Source organism: Knufia obscura, assembly GCF_036327395.1.
Source record: "Knufia obscura strain CCFEE 5817 isolate CBS 148926 chromosome Unknown scaffold_17, whole genome shotgun sequence".
Classification (NCBI taxonomy): domain Eukaryota; kingdom Fungi; phylum Ascomycota; class Eurotiomycetes; order Chaetothyriales; family Trichomeriaceae; genus Knufia; species Knufia obscura.
In genome coordinates, this window is record NW_027042703.1 from 350,894 (window position 1) to 370,564 (window position 19,671).

Genomic DNA, 19,671 nt, shown 5'->3' on the forward strand with positions numbered 1-19,671 from the left:
AGGGAGAAGGTCCCGTCGTATATCCGACTAGACTTTAGGTACTTAGCATACTTAATCGATTATTTACGATCGTAGTAATAAATAAGGTTACTATTAATATAACTACTATAAGCTATTATAGCGACGTTTTATTCTAGTGAGATTACCTCTATAAGTTTAACGAATTAAAGAGATTTAGAACGTTTAGGTTTTAAGGATTTTCATTTATTAATTTAAAAGACGCTACGCGGTATTGTTAGTTTATAACGAGGAGAAAAGGAAAATAAGACAATAGGAAAGGACTCACTAGTTATATACTCGCGTGGACGCGAGTAGGCTAGGGAGAGGAAAGTGTTACAGATTATATTAGTTAGGCCGTCCGGCGGCCGGACACAAGAGATATAAGAAAGGTCTTATAAGGAAGCCTAGTACGTAAAGGATAAGGGACCTATTACGTGACTTCTTAGAAAGGTAATAACTAGTTATATAGGTAATTAGTAGGAACGATACTAATTAACTATTAAACTAACTAAGACTTCCTATTTAGGACTATAGGAATAAGTATATAGATTACGACTCTCCTTTATAGAGTTCTATAGTTCCGTAGTTAACCTAAGTTATACTAGACCCCCTACCTGTATATAACGGACCTTGCTTCGACTCATCTGTAATATATCTAGCCCAGCTTACTTGAGTAGAACACAGAGGTTCCACTCGTACCCTTACTGGTCACGTAGAGGACAACAGCCTTATAACACTTATCTTTAAAGTTACTAATATTACGAACTTTCGGACTATAAGACCCGCCTCGTTAATACACTTTAACGAATCCTTTAATAATAGACCTATCGAATCTATAGTAACGCAGTCACTTTCCGTAGTACCATATAATAATTATAAAAGACTCAGAAGGCAGTACGGGAAACAGCTACCTCGGTACGACTTATATTAGAGAACGGGACGTAACTACGAATATTCAGAGCGTAAACGCCGAGCTCCTTAACCTAGAAAGCGCCTCTAAGCCCAGCACACGTTGATATCTACTTATCTTATAAGCTACTAAAGCAAACCCACCTTATCGAAAAGCCTCGTTCTCGTTAATACCTAATAGCTTAGTAACACTCTAAAGATATAAGTAAGTAATTATAACTGCGTAACCAGTAATTAAGGTTAAAGGTATTCGTTACGTACCGAGCCTAAGAAACACTTTTATACTCCGCCCTAAGCCGAAGTATTAGGCTCGCGAGTATAATACGATCTAGTTAGAAAGCTAGAACTAAGGATTACGACTACCTCTATTAATATACCCTTAGAGTCTAGTACTAAGCCCGGTATTCATTCTATAGCTTCTACCCTAAGCGATACTATAATATACACATCTATATATTAACCGGCTATATAAGACCTAGTACCGTCGAGTAGAAAGAGGCGAGCTAATACTAGAGTAGGGGTTTAACGCCGTAACAAGAAGCTACGATAACTATAAGCAAGCTTAAAACTAAGTATTAAAAAGATACGGTGGTAGGAGGTAAAGCCTAGGTTATAGGTATATAATTAGTCGAACCGTAGAAGGTAAATAATCGATATACTTAGGAAACCGCGATACTAATACTTAGTCTACGTCGGAGTCGATTAATTAATCGAGGTAATAAATAGTGCGATACCGGCTATAAGGCTAGAATAATTTTGCACTAGATACCTCTCGCTATACTTAGTATATAGTAATTGTTATTCTTAACAATACTATTATACAGCTTAGGGCACTAAAGCCACTAGGGTCTTTAATCCTAATACCCTTAAGTATTCCCGGTTTTATTTATTATAAGATCTTTATCCGCTAATAGTTCTACGACCTTTTATACCAGCTTTCTTACTTCTTAGGCAGTTAAGCTATACCCATCGTATTCCTCTATAAGGAAAAGTAGATATTTAAGGTGTCGCTAGACTTTATAACGAAGGAGATCCTTCTACTATATAGGAATCTACTGCTCGCGGGGGTATAACTACTTATTAAATAACTGGCCTTTAGATCGAATACTAGAGAGGAGATCCCGTAAATAAGCTAGGGCAGTACTAAAGTTATTAGTATAGTCTATTAGTAAGGCTGTTTTATTTATATAACTTATCTTACGTCTTAGAGTTCTTTAATAGCTTAACTTATAAGGCACTAAGTAGTTTTATCTTCGCTATTAAGCATTATCTTAAGGAAGTCTACTGCTTCGCGTTTCTAGAGCGTTTACCGGTCGTTTATTCTGCGTTACAGGTACTATATTAGATCCTATACTATATAGATTTATAGGTAACACTCTAGTATAGTCTTAAGCTCTCTATAATATACTATATCTAGCCTATTAAAGTCGAAGGATAATTCGTTTTACTAAGCTAAACTAGATATATCGCTAACTTAAAGCGTATCGAGAATTATCTAAACCTTAAAGATTTAGTCCGCCGGGTTAATAGGTACGAAAACGGAATCTTAGATACGTTTATACCTTATTTAGGTGTGAGTAGTGGCTACTAGGAAGTTTCTTAATCGAGGACTTTCTAATATACGTCTAGTTTAGCTATAGTAGTTAGTTTTATAGGTTATATACTAGCGTATACTATATACTAAATAACCGCGATCGACTACGTACGGCTAAATATATAGGCCTATATCGAATTCTTATTCTCCGCGTATTTCGCGATACTACTACTACACTTTTCAATCCTAGAAATCGATCTCTACTAAAAAAAACTTATACACCCGTATTATTCTTAGGAAACTACCGACTACCTATAATAGCATTAAGCGATTAATTTACTCTATCTAATCTTCCTCTCGGAATCCCTTATAAGTAGCTAAGAATAGTTCGCACCGAATCGTCCCGAATCTAGGCGTAAAAGAAGGTCCTAGACGCTAAAGTAATTAAAGCTTACTTAAAATTCCTATTAGCCTATCGGCGCGCTCTTTCTTGAAATCGTTTTAAGATTTCCCTATTACTAGTATATTTACGGCGTTACTATAACTTCTACCTTTAACCTTACCTTCCTTATAGACCTTACGCATCTCGCTTATTGCCCCTATATATAGTTCGAGACTAAGGTATACCGTTACTAACTATACTGCAAGCCCACTGAGTTGTGGTCTTTCGCGATAATAGCTCTTAGTAAGGAGTACGAATAGTAATATAGGTATTTAGTTTATAAGCTATCCACTAAGTACGCTGATGCGGTATAACCTCTAACGATCGTCTATATTACGCTATTCCTTTTAGTCTTAACCAGTTCAGTCTTCTAGACTTTATAAAAGCTCCGGTACTTATTTAAGTCGCTATAGACTCTCTATAGTAATTATCGCCTTCCTTAATAGCTATAGTAACGTTAGGTACACCTATACATTATTAATACTGTATACTATAGCTTTTAGATAAGGAAACTAACTCTACCGTAACCTTTTCTATAATAAATATCAGTTAGCGCCATTACGAACACCGTAGCGTCTAAGAGCTTATAGTTCCTACCTCCGACTAAAAGGCTAATATCCGCTAATCGCAGCCTAGTATTATTAGTAATATAGTAGTAATTACTTAGTGTATTACTTCGAGATTTATATAACGCGACTATATTAATTAGACTCGTAACATCTATACTACGACTTTTTAATCAACGAAATAGTTATCGCTACAGACTTATTAAAGTAGCGTATATTACTAGCACCTATATAATTAATATTATAGTTGTCACGGCTATTAATAAAGGAAGAGAGTTAAAGGTGATTTTCGTATTATTATTAAAAAACTATATAAAGGACAAAACCAGGACTGCGACAACGGAAAGTCGTAGTAGTAACTATATAAAGCGTTTTACAACACGTAATCCTTCTTTTAAACGCAGTAAATTACAGTAAAAAGTACATTTAACGCAGTTACCTCTGTAACAGTAGTCTTAAAGTGTAGGCCGCTATTGAATATAGATTTAAAAGCCGAAGGATAGGGGTACGCGTCCACGACCGAGCCGATTCCCTTACCGCTCTCTAAACATTAAAGGTAAAAAACGAAAAGACACGTAGTTTAGTCTAGTTTCATTATCTAAAGGCTAATCTCTAAGCTCGTTACCTTAAGCGCGAATTATAGGACCCGTCTATATATAACTAATACTAAGCTTATTTAACCCGAGTTATATAGTAAGTTATATAACTAGGTAGTGCAATATAGTATCCTATAGGGAGCTGAGTTATTATACTTAAGGTATTAGCAATTAGAGCGGTTCTTTAAACCTACTAGGCTCTAAACGTAGTCGCGGCTAACAAGAAGACCTTCTTACCTTAACGCTCTTTATAGCTATTATACCGAGCTAGCCGCCTATCTTAATACTGTCTCGGTACAATAAGGTTTCATTATATAGCGACCGCTAAAACGGACCTTAGCTAGAATCTACGAAATATATACTTAGAGAGGGACTCTTCTACCGGATTAGAACCGTCCTATAGTATACCAGTAATACAGCTAAGCGTTAGACCCTAGCTACTTTATCCGGACACTATAGACCGGAAGGTACTAAAAGCTAAATATTGCACCGAGCCGTACTTACTAGACCCTAATAATATATTAAACTCGAACTTACTAGTTATATTATCTCGGCGATACTTAAAATCAAGTACAGTTTATTAACTAAAGGAATATTAATACTTAGTTTCGTGCTCCCTATTAAATCTATAAGTATTACACTAGTGTTATTTATCGGTTAAGAAGCCGATACTCTTAGTATAACCGATAACCTTAGTATAGGCGATAGACGCTTAGAGCTCTTAAATAGTATTCGTTAGCTTAGGTACTAGCTAAAGACTACCTTAGGCTATGTATTTAAAGCACGTTTTAAGTACTTTATAGCTAAGGATATAACAGACTTTATATTTAGAGTGGAAGGTACCTTAATAGACTACGCTCTTTCTAGTTATCCGTTAGATATAGAATCTATAACTATAAAAGATAGATTATCTCTCGTGCTTAGTAAGCGACCTAAAGCTAAGATCTTTAGTCTTAATTATAAGCTTATAGGCTATACCGACGACCTACGTTCCGAGAGAGGTAAAGCTTTTAGCTTTAGGATAAACCACAGTAAGCGATAAGAATAATATACTGCTTTTATTATATAGAACCTTTCGTCGCCTTACCTACTAGCCTTAATACCTCTTTAGTATCTATAGAGTATATATAAAAAGTATAAGGTTAACTATATAAAGATAGTAGATCGAGTAGGTAGTTAACGACTATATATTATAAGTTTAGTAATAAGGATAACCGGTTCTCTATAGGAGCCTTTCCCTATTAAGTGGTCGCTAATAATACTAGACTTTAACTTAGTATAATAAGCACTTAAATCCATAGGCTTACTCTACCGTACTTATAATACCGAGTAGAAGAACCCGTTTACTAAGCTTATATGTAAACAGCTAGTTCCGATATCCCTAGTACCTGTAACCTAGCTATAGCCCGCGATCGAAAGCTACCTCTATAAGAAGGGGGGTCTGCTTAGATATATATAAAAAGCCTTCTCGTAGTTCTTATAAGTCTATAGAGTAGAGGACTTCTCTATTCGGCTACTCGTTAGAGACTTCGCTATTTACTATATACTATTTAGTTTACGGGTAACGATAGAACTAAAACGTAGTATATACTATATATAGAATATAAATATAACTTTAGCCTATTCTACTTATAATCGGTAGAACCCCGATATATTATTATTTTTAGCCTTCTGTTTATAGAATTATCTTCTAACGACACTTTCTAATTATCTAATAGTAGTATTCTTTATTCCGTAATACTACCTACTAGAGAGCTAGTTCTATATAATAACGCTAAACTAGTTACACTATCGTATAAACACTGAATAGCTAAATTTCTATTAAGTAACGCTTAATAATCCCTATAAACTTATTAAGTAGATGTTACGAATCTTAAACGCGTCGCTTAAAGAAGGCCGTTTTCCTTAAGCTCGGCCCCCGTTGCCTTTTAAGAACGTAATTAACTGTATAGAGGACGCTAACGAAGACACCTAGGACACCGAAGCAGCGGAATTAGTATATTCTTCTTTAGATAAAGAGGCAGAGAATAAAGAATAAGGATTTTCTACTCCTTACTCTTTTACCGTAGTGGAGTACTATTATCTCCTCTAGTAATATCGAGAATAGAAAAGCGAGTAGATATACGCTCTTGGGCACAAATATTCGTTAGCTACCTACGTTTTTATACTAGGAGTTATATAGAATTAGATATTTACGGAGCTGTACCCTTATACGCCTATACTCTTACTTAATTTTATATAGATTAACTAGTTAGATCGGCGCTTTATATCTAATAATTATAGGTCTAAGGTATTACTCCGAGCTACTTACGGAATTACTTCTTTAATATATATCCTTTTCCCGATTAATAAGTATATGCGACGACCTAACCTTAACTGCTACCTTATATTATCCGAAGTGTTAGTAAGTACCCGGCGTATAGAAATATCTAAATAAGTCCTAAAAGCAAAGAACTTCTATAATATAAACCGAAACTATACCTTTATCTTTAAGACTATAAAGTAGACTCTAGATCCTTACGCGTATCGGTAGCGTAATATTATATAAGCGCTATAAGAGATATATTAGAACGCCTAGCGAGAGCTTAAGCTAGTTATAGCGGATAAAATAAACACCGGACTCGGTAATCGCATTAACCTTAGAAAATATATAACGATAAAGAAGGACGTTATTAAATAGTATCTTAGATACGTATAGAGCCTACTATTATAGTGTATAGAGCCTAATAAAGAGGTTGTAGGAATATAAGGGGGCTATATATATTAGCGTGCGTTATCTAATACTAAAGGTAGAAAGAGAGGTATAACTAGTTAGTAGTTATAGTAATCTTTAGTGAAACGAGCTAAAGGTTTAGTTTACTTAAGTATCGGGATTACGAGGTAATCGTAGTATATTGTACTATCGAATAATATATATATTAGATACTAAATATATTCTAAATCACAATACTTATAGCGATTAAAGAAGGTCGAAGTAGTACTTAGAGTTTTATAGAGCTAAATTACGCATAAATAGAAAGCGTCGGCGCCTATAAGATATCTAAAGTTACGATATAGCGAGCCTATATTTAGTCCGTAATAGAATCGTAGATAGAAACGCTATATATATACCGTTTAACTAATTCTCTAAAGAGTAATACGAAGTCGCTAATATTATAGGAGATAAGATAAGAGCTGACGTAGTTACTAATAATTTAGGTCGTAGCTTAGTAGTAGAAAGCCGTAACGTCCTTAGCTCCTATTAGCGAAGCGATACTTAGACCTTAATTAGAATTCCGCTGTATACTGCCTTAAAACTTCCGTAAAAGCCCTATATAAAGAGAGCTATCTTAGGCCGTATCGAATATTAATATCTCGGTATTATAGATAGGTTATCTATATATAGTCTATACCGTATAAGACCTTTTTCGGAAGCCACTAGGAAATCGCTTTAGGCAGCGTGTACGTCCTGATAGTAGAGAAGATTAGATATTCGACGTTATATAGCGTATCCTATCCGCGTCCTTCTATCGGAGCACTGCTGCTACTGAATTATAATGTATAGCAGGAAGTAATGTTAGAAAAGTCTTCTCAGCGCCGGCGGTAAGTGGGAAGACGCTAACTGTATTAGGTGAGACAGCTGCGGCTATAAACCGGTACTTAAACACTACTTCACGTTTATAAGCTAGTAACTTTAGGCTCCTTATGCGAGCACGTAAGGCTGCCTTCCCTTATAATAATAGTAAGATCTTATACTGTCTATAACGGAGTAGCTAAAGACTATAGGTTATCGTATAAAAAAGACTAAGCCTTAATATTCCTAAGGATCTAACGTAACCGGATATAATGAAGTATATATCTGCTGTAACGATTAAATATAGCTACGGTTAGTAAACCATAAAAGGAAACGATCATTATGCTCGTTTGCCAGCTATAAGATTCGTAAGGACGCTACCTAAGATACTGAGTTGTGTTGCGCTAAGGATCGGTATGTAGTAAGAGGGCTATCGGGTATCGACTAGAGCTAATACAGTATAAGCAGCGAATACGTAATCGACGTTATATAGCGTTATCTATCCCGAAATAAGGCTTATTAAGCATTATTTAGATCTAGCTTACGCCGCTTTAGCCTAGGCAGCGAACAGATAATCGACGTTGCACAGTATTATCCATTTCTATAAAACGATCCAGTCCAGATAGACCGTTTTATTCTAGACTAGGCCTATATAATCTTGGTAAGGGCCCGACCGAGAGGCTTAGCCCGAGTTCTGCATATTAGCTATAAAACAGGCCTAGATTATTAATGTTCTAGTCTTAAATTAGCGATGTGTTTCGAAAAGATCTATAGTAAAGGGATCGTAATTAGGCACTACCGCGAGAGCTAACGTATCGTAGAAAGGTAGTCAAACGTAATTTACCGTCTATATAGGAGATTAAAGAGCATTTAAGTCCTTATGTAGCTGTTATATAAAACATAGATAAGGCTAAGGAAGAGAGAAGTAGCTACTAAGATTCTTAATCTCTTCTAAATCCGAATTCTATACAGAACGTAGCAAGCTCGCTATATTCTACCCGAGTTTAGCACAGATTTATACGTGTGTTAAGAGGGCTATTAGGATCCAGACATCGACTTTAGCTGACAAGTTTTGTACATAGAGTAAGCTATCGCAGTACGGATAGTAAACAGATAATCGACGTTACATAGCGTTACCTACTATACAGTAAGCCACAGCTCGTATATAAGGTATCGGGCGTATCTTCCACCAAAAAGGCTCCATGCGCGTCTGTTCAATTGCCTATAATGTGTAGCCACATTATTATAAAAGACACGCCTGGCACCTTATAGTCCGCATCGCACCTAAGCTACCCCAACACGGGCAACGGACAGATAATCGACGTTGTATAGCGTTATCTACTTCTAGCACGAGGTTATTAAGGCAACGGCTTCGTAGTGCAAGTTGCCTTTACCAAGGTCTGTCGCATCTCGAAGAGTTCTCAGTCGGCGGTTCTAGCTATACCTCTTGCGAAAGCGTTCTAGCCTATAGTCGGAGTAGTAGGGCGGCGAGCCATTCTAGAGCATGCTTTCGATATTGTACAGGCCAGTCTAAAGGGTTGCGGTAAGGAAAGCGATACAGTCCAGATGGACTATTTGGGAATAGTTGGCTACAGACAACCCCCGAAACGCATAACTAAAGAACTTAGCCCGAGTCTTTCAAGATCCCAATGGGACAGGCTTAAGATGTTAGTGTCCTAGTCTCAAGGTCTTAGGCTGTTTCAAAGGGTTTAGCATGCAGAAATCGTAAACGGGAGATATATACCGGACACTAAACACGGTTCTTAGCATCTAGGCACTACCAACAGGTTGATCTGCTGCGGGAAAGCGGCAGGAGCGTACGTTGGCGTAGGTATGCAAAAGACGTATATTTTGTCAGGCAGAAAGCACCATAAGAAGGAGATGCTCTCAACGGACCGCTACTAGACTGGTTTTAGTGACATGCATTATATAAGTAGATTCGGCGACTAGAAATCAAGTCGTTCATTAGCGAGTAATAAAGGCGATTATAACGATCGCTATAATATGGAGCCGTTGAGACTACTGTGATCGTCCTTCGTCTCTCGCCCTACGACTGCTGAATCAGTGCTCAAACACCGCTTCAGAGATGCCACTTGCACGCAGGTAACTCGGCGGTTCGTGCTTGCTGTGACGTGACGTGACTCTGCTATGGTTGAGACTGAAGGCTGATAATGTGCGACCATTTGTCCTGTTGCCTGGCGTTTCGGGAGTTTCTCTACCTAAAATTGCCATGTCTCAGCGTCGCGTTGACAACCTGAGGGAGACGTCTCGCGAGTAGAGACCGGGAATGCTTACCTCAAGACAGTATGTTCGAAGCTGATTCTGGCGATACCGGTACAGGTCAATTGTTATGGTTAGACCGGTACGGGTTTCCGAGACTGTTACAGGCCCGCCTGTTTTCGAGAGGACTCGAATAGGTGTGATTGAGGGGCAAATTTGTGCTTCTACAAATATGACTCTTGTACGTAGCGGAGCGTATCAATGGCCGCAGCTCACGACCAGGGAGAGTACTAGACACAAGCCTCATACCAAGCAGCAATACGTGTTGCGCCAGGCTTTTAAGGTCCACCATCACTTGCAGATTGTTCTCACGATTCGGAACTTCGTCCAGTCGATTGGCCTTCAAGCGAGCTTTACCTATTCTTGGCCCTCAGCATAGACTTCGGTAGGACCCGAGATTGGACCACGATGACGTAGCTGCTTCTTGCTATCTCAAAGACTTGTTCTTTCACCAAGGAACACTACAGACCGCCGTCTACAAGAAGTGGGAAGCGAGGACATGGAAGGAACGGCACGTCGTCCGTGCTTGCCAAAGTTCAATATGACTTTGGTACTTCTCATCATGTGCATATCACCTGTCACGACGACCACATCTCATCCCTTATCCTAGACATACGCTCTTTTGGCTTTGCGAACAATTCGGTGCTCCCTTCAGCTTCCTTTACAGCAGTATCGCTAGAACAGACAGCTTCAGCACCAGTCCTGAGAAGAGATGGTGTATTATGCTGGGCCACCACGAAATTCACATCGGATTGGTAGACCTCATAGCGATATCTCAAGGTCTTTGCTGCTCGGCTCCATGGCATTGTCATCTCTTACCGCACCCGCCAGTGCAGTCCACCATCTTCAGCAACCACCAGTCCACCTTGTGAATCGACAGAACTCCGACCTACCCGTAGTAGTGACGAACAACTGTGCCGAGACAATCTACCCGGCTATCCTAACTCAATCAGGCACAGGTCCAGGCAAGTCAGGCTTCCGACTAGATTCAGGCGATAGTCTTCCGCAGACAGTCAGCGCAGACTGGAAAGGTCGAGTATGGGGACGAACGAATTGCAGCTTCAGCGATGATGGCACTCCGACTTCTGGCCAAGGAGGAGCGCCATGTTCATCAGGTGATTGCGGCGCATTCGTCGAATGTCAAGGAGCTGTAGGACTGCAACTACACTGGATTCCAGCCAAAGCTGACAGCATCAGGGCAACCCACCAGCAACTCTAGCAGAGTTTACCCTCGCCTCCGCCTCGAACCAAGCTTTCTACGACATATCTCTAGTCGACGGCTACAACCTTCCTATGGGCATTATATTCATGCCTGGCAACGGTAGCTCCCTCTCCGATATTCCACCCAACTTCACCAATGCCATCTGCATCGGTACCTCATCGTACATTGACACATCAGCGACCTCATCGGAAGACAGTCAGTTCGGTAGTAACGATTCTTATCCTATTCCACTCGAACAATCCATGAGCGCGCAGAATGTACTTAAGTGGTGTCCTTGGCCGCTACAACTCAACCCACCTCAGAAACCCGGCGATGGTGTTTACCCGTACCCAGACGACAACATTGCGCGGCCGATCTTCAATCCATGCTACAGCGCGTGTAGCAAATGGAACGACGAGAAATACTGCTGTTCAGGCAGCTACAACAATCCGGACAAATGCAAACCATCCTACTACAGCATTCAAGCGAAGAAGGTGTGCCCTGATGCGTACAGTTATGCCTATGATGATCAGACGTCGACGTTTGTGCTACCCGAAGGAGGCGGCTTCGAGGTTGTGTTTTGTCCAAAGGGACGAAGTTCGAACATCCTTTCCACATTTGGAAACAACGTGAGAGAGCTTGCTAGAACTGGGCTTGTCACACAGGAGATGCAGACTCTGGCGAAGAACAAGACGTATATCGCGGAGAAGAGTGAGGGATCGATTGTGGAAGGACAGGCAAATCTGATAGCGTTGGTTGTTGTCCTGGTTTGGGCTTGCTTTTGGTAGAGGCAGCTGAGTCACTTGGATAGATCAAGGCACACTGTGAAAGAATCTACCAAGGAGTATTGGATGAACAGGCGTGAGTACGATTATTGTATGAGATTTGAGATACCCCTAGGAACGCGCGTAGGATTTGAATAGCGAAATATCATTAATCCTACTTCTTTTGCCGTTTCCTAGGTCATGATTGGCTACTGAAGACGACTGTTGGGCTAAACCATAAACAATGTGGCATTTGAGTGCTTGATCTGGTCAGGGAGCTACAAGGCCCAGTATGTGTTTTCCACGCAAGCGCCGCCGACCCCTGTGCGTATTTAGACCTGTAAAGACTGTATGGGCTTTAGGCGCTCCTACCCAGGGTAGTATTACTTAGTGTATTAGAAAGCCTACCGGCGCCCCCCTGATTGCAACTTTGCTGGTGATGTAAACGGTCTCTGTTGCGGGCCTACTATCAGTAAATCTGCGTATACTACGGTATACGAGAAAAAGGATCGACGGCGCTTGTGTGAAAAACATACCCTGCCTGGTACCTACCAGAACAATTGCAGCTAATGATTGATTGGCCAATCGCATCTCGCGGGTTGAGCAAGGTGGTCGTGCGACGTGCATAAAAGTCGGTTCAAACATTGTTCGATATCGCCAACTTGGAAATCATACCATTATATTAACAACTGTATTCCGCAAGCCCAGAAGATTTCCTACCTGAAGGTGTCATTCGAGAATATTTCAAATGATCGCCTGCACGTAGGTACGATAGTTTGTATCCGCCCGATGAGGCTCTACCAGTCAGATGCAATATGACCTTCTGGGCTGCCGATCACGCCCCCTACAAAGTATCGCTCAAGGGTTACTGTGGGCCAAGCGTCAGCGGGATGAGAATCCGCGAGACAATGCACTGCGATAAAGTCGGAGAAGCAAGATCGATCTTCATCCCAAAGAAGTACAATCTATCATGGCAATTAGGTAGGTATGCAGTTTTTGATCAATTCGCCACCTTACACAGACATCCGAGAATTTATCATTGCGACATCTAAACTCATTCACATTACCACGACGATGACATGTGCAGAGAGGGAGACATGAACGAGCGGAAGGTGGCCACAACAATATGCAGATCGGTGTGAACATGCTCACAGATCAAGCACCAAACCCCAAAGCGCGTAGCTTTCTCAAGAGGTCAACCTCGCAACGACAATGTCCGATATGTAATCGCTTGCGATGTCCGCTCAGAACACATCAAGCTTTCGCGAAGCGTCTCAAAGAACGACAGCAGAATGCAAGTCTCCATCAAATTGATGACGAAAAGCCTGACCCATTCGTAAGACACCCTATACCGATGACAGCAGAGCTGGAACGCTTCTATGCACAAGGCTTCTTGAGATGGAACTCCGACTTTAAGGGACCTGAACGACACCTCTTCCCAATATCCCGCTTTAGAGCAGTTTTGCACAATGCGTGGGACGACGAGGCTCTTCACTATGGTATCTTATCTATTGTTGCTACACAAACCTCCATGCTACGTGATGGAAAGGTAGACCAAACAGCCCTCGAACTTCAAGTGAAGATCATCAACCTCCAAAGACGGGCTTTGGCGCATGGAGAGATGTCTGATGCCCGAGTCATGACGGCTTTGTGCATCATGTCGAACGCATGGGCTAGCAACGAGTCCGAGGACCTATCTGTGCATATGGAGCTCATAACAACCTGGTTGCACCGGCGCAAAGGATTGCAATACCTTGGCATGGAGGGCATTCTTGCGGACAATCTCATGTATGGAGACCATACCAGGGCGATCACGTACAACCAGAAACCGCATTACCAAATCAAGTTGCCAGCTATATCCTCCGAAAGCGCTCCGCAGCCAGGGAACGCGTATTTACAGCTTCGACTACGAGGACTTGTTTCGGAGGAAGTCGCTACAGCTGCGACCAACTACGTGGTGCTTGTCAAGATCTTCGACAAAGCAGCGAAAGGGCGCTGTACGCCTTCGCAATCAACATACTTTGCATACCTGGCCAACGTCGTGGAGTATCAGCTCGCCTGCGCAAACTCTGTGCTTCATGGGACTAACACCTTGGACGAATGTATAGTATTGGCCTGCTTGGTCAGTAATCACTCGTTGTTACGGAATTACGGACAACTGGCGCCCAGTATACCTGAGATTGAGAGGAGGTTGTGGCGATGTCTGGATCACCTTCGAGGTGAACAATATTTTCAGATACATCGCTTGTTGGATGTGGAGTTTTATCTGGTCTGCATGGGCACGGTTACGTCTGTGAGGAGGGCAAGTCCTTTCGAGGAACGTATGGTCAATATCATGGGACAGATGCGCAGGAACTCGAGCTTGGTGCCGGCTTTCTACGATCTATGTGATATCCTTGAGAAGTATGGGTGGTCTGAATCCGTTTGTCTCACCTTGTATGCTAGGATCTGGAATAAGTCTTCAGATATGCAACTCGTCGAGGCTGGACAGCATGAGTAGCTGAGATATCGAATTCATACGTACTATCAAATCACAAGCGCTACAAGGGATGAATGTACCTGCCTGAGCTGCCCCTGATCTCAGTCCCTATCAAGTCGTTCGTAAGCATGTTCCCTGCCAATGGTTGCCGAGATTGTGCCGCTCGGAAACAGCAAGTCCGACCTTGCAAGCTTGAAGTTGTGCATGGCATCATTGCCGCAACAATCGTGTCCGTTGCTCGCATGACAATCCATCGTGATCAGGCATCATCCTCATTCCCGACGACTACCACCACTGCCTGATTATCTTCACTCCCTGTACAACAGATCTCCTCCTTTTCAACCATACCAGTCCGGCCGTTCCGCTTCAGCCATCGTCTACGAGCGATTGTGATTGACAATCGATTCGTTCTCCCCGTGTCCCATCTACCACATCTCCGACAATGCTCCCATCGATACCGACGAAAGCGCTCTCCTCTCTCCTCCTACTCTCCTCGCTGGTTTCAGCCGTTAACCTGGATTGCAACAATGTACAAGTAGAAAAGAAGAAGTTCGATCTATCGAAACTAGGAGGGCCACATTCGATACTGGTCGCAGACACGCAAGCACATCCGTCCAAATCAAATACGACCTGGACGATAGACATCTGCCAGGCGCTTAAGAAGCCGAAGGGTGTGCCGAAGGGTGATACATGTCCTAGTTATACGAGAGGTGAGTCAAGACAACAAGCCGGTGGTTGCGAGGACTATGCAGCAGAGTGAGATTTTGTGCTACAGTTCGTGGTATTCTTTGGGCAAAACTAACATATTCCACTCAGTATGCGGCGTAACGAAGACCTGGAACCCGATAGACGACCCTGACGTTGAACATCCGATTATCAGCGATGTGATAGGCGTGGCGGGCGAATATACTCTCGGCCATGGTGCCGCTCTCGACCCCAAGATCACGCGCCTGAAAACAAGCGAGAAGGACCTTGAGGGAATTGACATCGAGTTACACGGTGGGCGCTACAACGACCGGAAGCAGAAAGCAGTAGTGAGCTTTCTCTGCGAGCAAGATTGGACAGGAAACGAAGGCTACGAGGAGGACAAGAGACGGTCGCTACTGAGGAAGGACGATGAGGATGATGACGACGATGAAGATCAGCCCGGTGATGGTGAGAGGTTCAAGCAGGATAGCAAGAATGCGCTGCAGTTTGTGAGCTATGCCGAAGAGGGAGAAGGCAAGGACAGGATGGATGTGCTTAGGCTGGATTGGAGGACGAAATATGCCTGTGAAAAGTACGAAGAGGGGGATGATGAGCCTACCAAGAAGGAGGGTGGTTGGGGGTTCTTCACCTGGTTTATTTTGATGTAAGTACCATGTTGAGGAAAGGAGGGAAGAAATGCTAACATGAACAGTCTCTTCCTCGGTATCGCAGCATATCTTATCTTCGGCTCATGGCTCAACTACAACCGGTATGGTGCACGCGGCTGGGATCTGCTTCCCCACGGCGACACGATCCGAGATGTGCCTTACTTGTTCAAAGACTGGTCAAGAAAGGTGGTGGAGACTGTGACTGGTTCGTCTTCGAGAGGAGGATATAGCGCTGTATGATCATATTGTTAGAAGCGGGAGGAAGCGAGATGAGTTTTCAGATTTGTAGCAAGCGGTAGAATCAGTCACTTCTGGGAGAGATGTGTATTATCTGGAGACGAATGGACAGCTTGCCAGCAAAATGCGATCGTGTCGTCTAGGCGTTGCTCATACTAACTGACTGGCGCAGTGTCTAAATGATGCAGCATATTGTACAGCTCATGTCCGAACCATTCATGAGCTAGCTTGTTCGGCTCTTGACAAGACAAGATCACTTCGTTTGGACAAGTCCTGTTCAAGACTGCAATCGGGTAGCGCCAAACGAAGAGAGGACGATGCTACAAAGAAGAAGCAAACGATGGAGAAATAGCATAAGTAATGCGCTGAGGCGATACTCGGATCTCTTCACCTTCTATTGTGAACGGTGTTCCCTTTAAATATGGTCTGCAGCAGACTGGGCGTCGTCTGCCAATGGTCCCTCGACCTAGACGAAGGCAGGGCGCCCGTGAGTCCGCTGTTGCGCGCAGCTATTATGATCTGAATAGCTGCGGAATAAGTGAGTGAGTGAAGTTGTTGACTGTCGTTTGAATGACTGGCTGAAGCAAACCTCAAGCAGAGTGAAAATGGCACATAGTGACAACCAACGGGGGATGTCACGAAGACTCATGCGCCGCAGATGTTTTCGATACCTTCTTTCGGTCAGTATATCAAATATTCTTCTGCTTACTGTACCTCCAAGGACGATCGAACAACAGCCTTGACCAGAAGCAGGTCGACATCCTTCCTCGATCGATTCGCAGATCTGTTCGTTCAATCAGCAGAAATGAATCCATACCATGGGATTGACGATCCGTTGAAGCGCGCGCAGGCCATGACGCATGATAAGCAAAGAGTTACGATGCTCAAATGCTTCAGAGCAGAGATAGAGAAGCTCGGTCTTGTGCTTCAGCCTGATGAGAGAAGGAAGGCCATGTCAAGATTGATTGAAGAATGGATTCCTGCGATGGAGGAGATTGGCATCGTAAGTTGTACCCAAAGTCGACGATTGAGTTGGCCGAAGCTGATATTTGATAGGACTTTGAGCTCATCGAAAACATGATACGCAAAATCCAATCCAAAGACGTGAACGAAATAGGAACGCTCGCGAACTCAACCGTCCGTGCATACTACTCAGCGAGAGAGTGGTCAGTGCTCAATGAGGACGAAATGGAGACAGAGAAAGAGGCTGCTGTTGTACCTCCTGGTTCGCGGCGAAACTCGGTGAAGAGGAAGGGAGCTGCGCTTGGGAGGTCGTTCAGCGAGAGTTTCCTGGCAAGACCTACCTATTTGAGAAGCAGGCCGGATGCGAAGAATGGAAACGGAGAGGAAGAATACGAGTTGAGTGAGGATGCAAACAAGCTTGGCACAAATGAGCTGAATGATGAGGACGACAAAGATTGGATGACCGTTCATGTCAAGAACGGGTCATGAGGTTGTCAGAGTAGATCGAGAACATCTGGATGTCTTGGTGTTCGACGTGCCGAGACTTCATGAAGCGAACGTGCAGATGGGAATGAGATGTGGTTTGGCCTTTGCCGAGAATACGAAAATGTTCGCTTGTGAGATGTTTGGTGTTTTGGTGAGGCTTTGGCGTGTCGGAGTGGTGATTGACACACAAGGATAATACTTGATTATGAGGCAGTTCTGATGTTAATTGGTTAATGAGAGGACTACCTGCTCAGAGAACAGTCTTACCTTGCACGGGTGCGTGGGTGAAAAGGCTGGGGAGCAGGTAATGTTCTATTAATGCTCCAGCCTTTCCGCCAGATTCTTCGTCGCCTTCCGAAACTGTGTGGTTCTCGTGATGGCCACGGCATTGTCTATTGGACTGGTTCACGCATGTGTCAAAATGCACGTCCTTCGAGGCCTAGAACCAAAGCCTACCTAAGATAAGATATCATGCACGTAGGGCTGAGACTGACGGGCGATATGTGCCTGCGATCGACCGGTAAGTTCGTATCTGTTCGCTTGTGGCAGTCTTGGAAATACCTAAGGACAATTTGATTCGTCCAAGGGCGCCAGATACGGTCAGCATCAATGCATAGTTGCGATCATGTCAACTGAGCTTAGACACATCCGCGGTGCGCGCTCTCAATAGTGAAGCTGTGTTGGCACTGGTTGGGTAGACATCGCCTTTGCTGATGATTTACTGGGTCTTGGTTATTGCTTGCAGATGCCAAAACAGGCCATTACCATATTTTGTCCGCGCATTGTCGTCGAGCTGAAGTAGCTGTCAGTTGAGCAAGCCATGCTTTGAAATGCATTTCGGCGATAACATGGGTCCAATCCAGTGTTCGATTGTTCCGGCTGACAGGTAGTGAAGGCGCAGGGGTTCTTTTCGGATCCATACGTACGGTAGCACGCCCAGCGGGCTTGGCCCGACGAAATTGGCAGTTCTTCGAGGACATATTGTTGGATGTCTCACTGCTACCGATAAAGGAGCCGTGCTTTCGGACATAAGTCGCATCAAGTGTACTTTCATGGAAGAGATAAAGATTCTTTTAGACGATGCAGCGGCGACGGAGCTTAAATCGCATCCGTAAAATCCACTTGCTTAGCAATTGAGAGATTTCCCTTGCATTGCATCCACCTTAGCGTGGAACGTGGTTGAAATCCACACCGATTCATATCTCGGGAAGCCACAATACAGACAGCTCGCTTGGTCAATCTTAGATACCATTTATTGTGAGGCAATTGCAGCTTGTCGTACCGTTAGTGCTAGCGGTACGCTGACCGACTTCACGAGAACAATGGATCCCTTTTGGAAACTCCATTCCAAGTCCACCCTGCCGCAACAAAAAGAAATCTCGCGCGGAATGCGCTGGGTATGAAAACATGCAAATGTCCGGCTGGTCCTGAGGCAAAGGCGGAGTCTTCCATTTTATCACTGCTCTACCACATCCAGCTCTGCTATCTCTTCCAAGTCAACCAACCTCAGTCACTATGGCCTTCTTAAGTCTACCCACTGAGATTAGGCTGGAGATCTACTCCCACGTCTTCGGAGATGTAGTAGCACACGTAGACGGCGGCCGACAGGACACTGGCACCGAAGTAGGAGCACCAAGTATCCTTCCGATCCCGAGCAGCCAACCTCATCGACGCCAAAGATCAGCGCAGCTTTTGAGGACATGCAAGACCATCCTGGCTGAAGCACGGCCGATCTTGTACCAACACACAATATTCCGCATCAATTTCCAAGCTTTTGCAGGCCGGCTACCTGTTCAGATCAATGCTGGGCACCCAAGCTTTCCTCATGTCCGGCATCTCGAATGGTCCCTGAGTTGCGACATGCTCAAGAAGTATGACGCCAAAGACGTTAATATCGACGAAGACGAAGCGCAACACTTGCAAACACTGCAGCTGACGTGTCAGGCTGAGAATTGGAAGGGATCCTTCTGCGGTGAATGGTGTGATCGCGAGGTGTTCGTCCGAGGTCGGCAACAGGTTATCGACTTCGCGAGGTTGGTGCAGTCGAAGATGGGCAACAGCGCAGGGCCAGTTACGTTGGTGGAGGACGTGAGGTATCTGTCAAGAGGTCGGGTTGTGATGAGGTTATTCAGAGGGAAGAGAGTGGTCAGGTCTGATGTGAGTAGCGGCAATTTGGAACGAGAAATAGAGCTAACGTGAGCAGGAGTTTATCGTCACGTAGACTTACCATCTCTACGCAGCACCCCTCGGGGCCCAATTCTCGAGAAGACGAGATATCCCTAGCTAGTCCGAGTCATGGTAGAGCA

At 43.3% G+C, this 19,671-nt stretch overlaps 5 protein-coding genes across 5 annotated transcripts; all 5 read left to right on the forward strand.

Moving 5' to 3' along the window:
* Nucleotides 1-10,679: 10,679 nt before the first annotated feature.
* Nucleotides 10,680-11,869, forward strand: PMZ80_010422 (uncharacterized protein; the record flags this gene model as incomplete). The annotated part of the gene is made up of 2 exons (XM_064878811.1): nt 10,680-10,916; nt 11,078-11,869. 2 exons carry the CDS (start codon nt 10,680-10,682, stop codon nt 11,867-11,869), a joined length of 1,029 nt encoding a protein of 342 aa, XP_064725505.1.
* Nucleotides 11,870-12,971: 1,102 nt separating this feature from the next.
* On the forward strand, nt 12,972-14,345 carry PMZ80_010423 (uncharacterized protein; the record flags this gene model as incomplete). Its single annotated transcript, XM_064878812.1, has 1 exon — nt 12,972-14,345. One exon carries the CDS (start codon nt 12,972-12,974, stop codon nt 14,343-14,345), a length of 1,374 nt encoding a protein of 457 aa, XP_064725506.1.
* A 421-nt stretch (nt 14,346-14,766) lies between these two features.
* Nucleotides 14,767-15,919, forward strand: ATG27 (type II membrane protein; the record flags this gene model as incomplete). The annotated part of the gene is made up of 3 exons (XM_064878813.1): nt 14,767-15,034; nt 15,141-15,675; nt 15,724-15,919. 3 exons carry the CDS (start codon nt 14,767-14,769, stop codon nt 15,917-15,919), a joined length of 999 nt encoding a protein of 332 aa, XP_064725507.1.
* Nucleotides 15,920-16,721: 802 nt separating this feature from the next.
* PMZ80_010425 (uncharacterized protein) lies at nt 16,722-17,368 on the forward strand (the record flags this gene model as incomplete). Its single annotated transcript, XM_064878814.1, has 2 exons — nt 16,722-16,919; nt 16,973-17,368. 2 exons carry the CDS (start codon nt 16,722-16,724, stop codon nt 17,366-17,368), a joined length of 594 nt encoding a protein of 197 aa, XP_064725508.1.
* A 1,512-nt stretch (nt 17,369-18,880) lies between these two features.
* Nucleotides 18,881-19,586, forward strand: PMZ80_010426 (uncharacterized protein; the record flags this gene model as incomplete). Its single annotated transcript, XM_064878815.1, has 2 exons — nt 18,881-19,522; nt 19,569-19,586. The coding sequence occupies 2 exons, from the start codon at nt 18,881-18,883 to the stop codon at nt 19,584-19,586; spliced, it is 660 nt and encodes a 219-aa protein (XP_064725509.1).
* Nucleotides 19,587-19,671: the final 85 nt, after the last annotated feature.